We start from the raw sequence: 6593 nt of genomic DNA, 5'->3' as shown, positions 1-6593 counted from the left end.
GTCTCCGATGCTACAGCTCCTGCGCCTCCCAGCCGGGCAACCAGCCTCGGAAATGCTCATCCACCCGCCACCTTCTGTAACCGGACGATGGATTTTCCACAGGGTGGATGTGTTTAACAGGAACACGTGTCACAGGCGGCAGGGGAAGGGAGGAGGGGGGAAGGGGAGAGTACTGCAAACACCCCTGCGCTTCAGCAACCGCCTCGCGGCCAAACCGGACGGATCGGAAACGCTTTGAGAGGATCAGACACTCGGAATGAGCCACTGTTGGCACCAAATCCCAGAACTCAGTGGGACGTTTCGTTAACACACGCCTGTTCCTCCAAAGGGGGTGACACTTAGTAATTTAGCATTTTAGTAATTCTGGAAAATTACTAAATCTTAATAAATTCTGGAAAATTTGAGGCACTGGGATACGTTGCCCAGAGAAGCTGTGGATGTCCCATCCCTGGAAGTGTCCAAGGCCAGGCTGGATGAGGCTTGGAGCACTGGGGGAGGGTGTCCCTGCCCATGGCAGGGGGGTTGGAACTGGATGATTTCCAAGGTCCCTTCCAACCCAAACCATTCCATGATTCTAAAACTTACACTGGCCTAAACCAATGGTGACTATCAAATTCCAGCGTGTCCCGATCACGGCTTGGCGACGTGTTTTACGGAGAACTTCCCGTTAGCGCGATCACGCTGCCCCCTGAAGCTTGATGTACGTGGAAGTGCCCCTTTCCACCGACCCACGGGCGGTAACAAACCGAATGCCGCTCGGACGATCCGTACGGACGGGTCTGGAAGGGCACACGCGGGCTGAACTCGGCAGTCCCGCAGTCGGCGCAAAGACCCAACATGAAAACGTTCCAATGCTGGACACCGCAAAGAGGAATTACATTATTTCCTCCTCTCTCCTTAAGTTTGGGGAAATTTCATGAAGAAACCCAAGGACTCTGAAGTTCCACATTCTGTATTTCTGACTCGTCTTTACAAAACCAGTAGAAATTCCAGTCTTGCACCACAGCGATGGAAAACATTTTCCTGAAGGCTCCAAAAATCAAAGAGCTTGGGGTGGGGGAAGCCTAAAAACCTGCAGCTTTTGCTAAGATTTCCTCACCCCCGGTGTTACTTCAGACTGAGATATGATGGGCTGAAAACGCCATCTGGATAATTTTATCAGGTGACCGGATTTTTGGCAATCAGCCGTAATTCCAGCGTCTTCTGGGACACCGCAGCGACACTGCAGCTTCCCGCTGATCCTGCAGTTCGAGCCTAAACACCGACCTCGTTCCCAACCAACGGCATGAGACAGTTTGGGCTACAAAGGACGCATCCTCTTCCAACGGGCACGTTATGGCTCTGAGGTTCACACATTGGGCCTAAAAATGAAGTTTTATTGGTTAACGGGTCACACTCACGCACTTAATGGGTAAGTGGAGCAAACTGCACCGCTTTCTACGTCTCGTCTGCATTCCTTATGGGGTTTTAGGATACGACTGCTGTGGATGCAGAATGAGGCCTTACCAAGAGAGTGAGAGAGGGGTGAAGATTAGAGAAAACGCCACGGTTTTCATTTAAAAAAGTAAAATAGAGCGTCCTGGGAATCAGAAACGTTCTGATTTTTGATCTTTCAGAAAGGATTTGGCCTGCAAGCGGAATGGAAAAACCACCAAAGAAGAGTGTTTCGAGCTCCTACCGCTCCTCAGCAAACACCGGGGTACGAGTGGCAACACAGAGGGTTTCTAGGGCTCCCGGAAGTCACGGCGATTCCCGCCTGCGTCACTGCGCTCCATCCGAAGGGAAAGTAACAAGCACCAGCGGAGGGTTTGAGAGTGCACAGCTTCCGTCCTGGAAGACTCAGACTCCTCACCCAACACTTGCCCAAGACAGCCACCGGGAGCTGGGGATATATATGCTGTGGGATATTTCCAGACGCTTCCATTTTGAAATTTAGGAAAACCCCTAGATTTTTCTCTGGAAAAATCTCTTCTCCGAGAAGATTTTTTAATCAGCTTTCTGAAACACCACCTTCTTTACGATCGGTGTTGTTTTTCTGGAGAGGAAAATCAGCTTTATGCAACGGAAACAGGAAAATGATACTGAAGGTGTCCTGACAAGTCACAGTGAAGACTCAGGTTCATGCTGGGGTTCAAATGGTATGGAATCATTGAATCATGGAATGGTTTGGGTTGGAAGGGACCTTAAAGCCCATCCAGTTCCAACCCCCCTGCCATGGGCAGGGACACCTTCCACTAGACCAGGTTGCTCCAAGCCTCCTCCAGCCTGGCCTTGGACACTTCCAGGGATGGGGCATCCACAGCTTCTCTGGGCAACCTGTTCCAGTGCCTCACCACCCTCTCCGTGAAGACTTTCTTCCTGATATCCAATCTAAACCTCCCAGGGTCCCTCCGCCAATACCGGTCAAGAAGGAACGTCCTACCGTTGAAGCCATCCTGATCCAGGTCCCCCAACGGCGCAATCGAAGTGCCGAATCGGGCGAATATCTCAAAACCGTTCAGCTTGGTGATGTGAAACCCTCCAGAGGCTCGCTGAAGGCAAACGGAGACTTGGCCCACCTCCTGAAGTTTCCCGTCAGACCCTCGATCCATAAAGAGAGGGGCTCCAATAAACAGATCTGTGTAACTGGAGCAAAGAAGGGATACGGTTCTTCAGCAGCGGGAGGGAAACGCGGTTTCACGCTCTTACGCGTCCGTTAGCAGGGCTAACCCAGCCCTGAAGTCAGCATTGAGATGAAAGTTGCCCGTCTTCAACTCACAACCCCAGGCAAACGTTTGCTGGCTGAGTCAGGACAAACACAGCACGGCTTCGGGCATCTAAAGCATGCGTGTGCACACGTGTCTACGTGTAAATAAAGGCACGGCTGAAGCGCGTCGCACGGACGGGCGGTAAGCCCGTAACGAGGGCAAATCTGTGCTGCAGACTTTTTGGTAAAAGCTGCTGTTCTTTGCTTCCCAGAAACAAGCCGGGTGGCAGCGGGGAGAGCAGGGCACTTACTTGTCCCCGTTGATATCTGTGGCAGCCACCGAATACCCGAAATAGGCGGCCATCTGGAAAACAAGACGTAACGGAAACTTGGGAGCTGTAGCGATGGAAACGCACGAGTTCACACAAAGCTACAGAAAAAGCGTTAGTGAGACCGTAACCTGCACCACAGAATTGGTCTCCTTTCTCCTCACCTTTCCCTTTACCCTGCTAAAAAGCCAACTGGTGAGTTAGCTCCCCCATTCGCCCCTTCACGATCCCGTCCCCTCTCCCGGTTCCCAAACTGGGATTCTCTTTGTTTATACAGGACTTCTGAGTAGTCCTACACCACGGGAACTCACAGACCTTGCGTTTGTAGCATTCCTACAGACATTATAAATGTTTTCTTCGGCAAATAAGCTAATAACACACAGAATTTACATGTTCTAGTACCCTAAGTACCGTCTCAACATGTCCTCTTTCTAGAGGAATTGCCACCCCGTCGCCCACACCCCGAGTAACGCTACACACCTGCTCTCCAGTGAAGTTGTACATGGAAGACATGTTTTTCCCATTGTAAATAGACACCTGCACATGCAGAAATACGTGTTACCAACAATACTTGGGGGGGAGGGGTGTGTTATTTACTGTAAACTTTAGTCTTTCCAACTTCCTACCATGCCCAGAGTCCTCGCTGCTCTTGGAACTCCTGACACAAAGTCTGAAAGAGAAAGCAGGACACGCAGGTAACGTTCAGGGCCCGAAGCACTTTACTTGGCCAGAACAGCCCCTTCCCAGACACCTGCCTGCGCACCGTATCGTCTGCTCCGCGCCACGTACTTGGAAGACCCGCCCACCGCAACAACGCGATCTTTTTACGGAAGCGAGGGTCTTACCTTCTACGCCATCACCACTGAAGTCTCCGACAGCCACCGAGTAACCTGATCAACAGACAGAACGAGGAAGTCACTAAAACCCTTGTTAAAACACTTTGTCTGCCTGCGCACCCTTCGCAGGGTTCGCCGGCTCTCGGGCTCTCTGGGTCTGACTGTCACTACTCAGCACCTGGTTGTGCATTGGTCAGTGGGTGGTGAGCAACTGTATCATATTGTACCCTATATTTTATTTCCTGTTATCTTAATTATTTATTATCAGTAGTATTTGTATATATTAATTTGGATTTAATTAGTAAATAGTTCTCATCTCAATTTTACGAGCTTCCTTATTTCTTTTTCCTCCGATTCTCCCCCTCCACTGGAGGAGGGGAGGGGGATTTGTGAGAGCAGCTTCGTGGTATTTTCCTAGCTGGAGTTAAACCACGACACCCTATTAAACATGGAAGAAGCTAAATGATGATTTCCCAGCCCTCCGAGGGATTCCCTTCATTAGTTTTCTTCCCAAACAGGATTCTTTCCTATGTTTATTTTGTTTTGGTGGATTGTTTACAAACAGCTGCTTTCTAAACAAAAAACCCAGCGTGTGGCTAACATCTCACGTACAAAACACACCTTGGCTACTCCCATCTTTGGCCTGAATCAGGGAAATCTTTCCACTGAATCTGCCACCGGGTGCGTTCTGAATCAAGCCCGTGGCACGGTAACGCAGGCTCCGTCCCGCACCACTGATCACGCCGTCAGGAATGCAGCCCTCCTCCGTCGAATGCTCGTTTCGCAGGAGTGCGATTCGGACTTAACTGTGAATTTTTCCAGCACAGCCAGGTCCCCTCCCTTTTCCAACTACGCACCCAAGTAGCTGTCATCGAAGGCGGCGCTGGCAGGCCGGGTGGCTAACTGGTCGGCGTACTTCGTACTGTAAACCTTGGCGTCGTATTTGGCCACAATCTCCGGCACTCGATCAGAAATCAGTTGGCCTAAGAAGAAAGAAGACGGTTGACACCCACAGGGACGTGCGCGCGGCCCCTCACCCAGCAGCAGGGCTCCCCCCACAGAACGCTTGCTTCTAAAGCAACGCGCGTTCCCGGAAACCCACCGGCAGCGTGAAAAGTGGGGATCCCGCTTCCGCCACGAGTTGCGCACGTACTTAACCCAAAGCCCGCAGAGCTCTCACCGAAAGCAGAAGCCACTCCTAGACGTAAGGCCAGGAGGGAAGCGAGACCGGCGAGCGTACGCTCAGGCAGCCGCAGGGCTGCGGCACCGCACCACGTCTGAGCCCCCGAGCGCGCCAGGCCAGCCGCTACGCCTTCCCCCCTCTCAGTCCCGGAGGTCAAATTCCAGCCCCAACGGCCGGACCTCGCTGTGACTTAAACGACGTCTCTCACCTTGCCAGTAAAAACTTCCAGGCCCTCCCAGCAGGACTCTGTCTCCCTTGGAGCAAAAAGACAAACAAAGAGGAATGAAAAGCCGAACACACGGCCACAGCGAGCACTTCTAAAGGCAAGAGAACACATCCTGTGTCCGTGGGAAGCAACCCCGTGCCTGGGTATCGCTGGAGCTTCGCTGACCCCGGAACATTTTACCTTGTGAGAGCTGGAATCATGATTAATTTCGATTATGATTCATTAAAAACCCAGCTCCTAAAGTGCTGAGATAACAAACAACACGCCTGCAGTGACCTGCTTCTCCGCTTCACCCATTTAAGACCCCCGGCACAATTCTGCTCTTGCTGTAACAGAGCTTTCCTATCCACATAAACCTCAGGCAACGGGAACACAATTCGGGGGAACCTTTAAGACCGCGACGAGGCGCTCGTTACGCCCTTTTGTGTCAGTACACAAAACCACCTTCACCTGCTGCCCCTGCCGCCTTCCGTAACTCATCGTCAGGAAGGTTTAACTCCAGGTGTGATGTAATTCCCCCACTCCACGTCCCACGGTACAACTGCAACCCACCAACCGTTTTACCCGGCTTTAGCCACTTCCCAGCGCCGGGAATCCGCTCTGGAAGTGCTGAATTGGGCCACAGGGTTTGCTGCCTAATTAAGCCACTTAGTGTGGTTTTAATCCTAAAAAAATCCCACAATCACCACGCAGAAAAATCTAGTTCAGAGGTTTGGAGATACCTTACACCCACCGGCTTTGCCCACCCAGCTAAGGCTCTTGGGTTAGAGCCCAAGGTTGGTTTTAACTGGGGCTGGACTCTGCCCAGTTCCCCCGGGGGGAAAACAAGAGTGTCCGCAGGCAAAGGGCGATCCAAAGGTGGGAAGAACCCCCAGAAAGTGCAACATCCCAAAAAGGACTGGCGTGGTCTTCACGTGTCCGGACTCTGCTAAATAATTTAACTGCATGATGCCAAAAAATGTCGTTAGCTCCCAGACCTGTGCAGTTTTGTTGGGCTTGGGCTTAAACAGCAACTGCAAACTGACTAAAAAAAAGGACCAGGAAAGGCAGGGAAGAACGTAAAAGCAGAAGAAACATAAAACCGACGGCAGAAGGAAAAAGCCTGCTTCTGCCTGCTGACGAGAAGAGAACTCGCAACAAGGCCGACTGCCAGTTCCACGCAGCGGTAAGCTGTCCTTCCGCAGGAAGTGCCACCGGTACCACCACCCACCCCCTCAAAATCAGCGTCTCTGACTTGACTAATCACGTTGTGACCCCTGGGAGCAGCTGCAGCACAGCTTTACGGCACCGGGCTAGAAAAGTACGTTATCATAGAATCACGGGTCGGTTTGGG

The 6593-nt window shown here is 51.7% G+C and overlaps 1 protein-coding gene across 1 annotated transcript in view; it reads right to left on the bottom strand.

Moving 5' to 3' along the window:
- The window catches only part of LOC104515160 (integrin alpha-V-like), a gene marked incomplete at both ends in the record, with an annotated part of 11171 nt that extends 5820 nt beyond the window's left edge, over positions 1 to 5351 (bottom strand). Inside the window, 7 exon segments of the mRNA XM_010159035.1 lie at positions 2423 to 2625; positions 2998 to 3050; positions 3496 to 3552; positions 3642 to 3685; positions 3861 to 3905; positions 4709 to 4834; positions 5243 to 5351. Of these exon segments, the coding sequence (XP_010157337.1) occupies positions 2423 to 2625; positions 2998 to 3050; positions 3496 to 3552; positions 3642 to 3685; positions 3861 to 3905; positions 4709 to 4834; positions 5243 to 5351 (637 nt within the window).
- Positions 5352 to 6593: the final 1242 nt, after the last annotated feature.

The sequence above is a fragment of the Eurypyga helias genome, unplaced genomic scaffold, assembly GCF_000690775.1.
Source record: "Eurypyga helias isolate BGI_N326 unplaced genomic scaffold, ASM69077v1 scaffold37399, whole genome shotgun sequence".
NCBI classification, from domain to species: domain Eukaryota; kingdom Metazoa; phylum Chordata; class Aves; order Eurypygiformes; family Eurypygidae; genus Eurypyga; species Eurypyga helias.
This window is presented reverse-complemented; position numbering and strand designations above follow the sequence as displayed.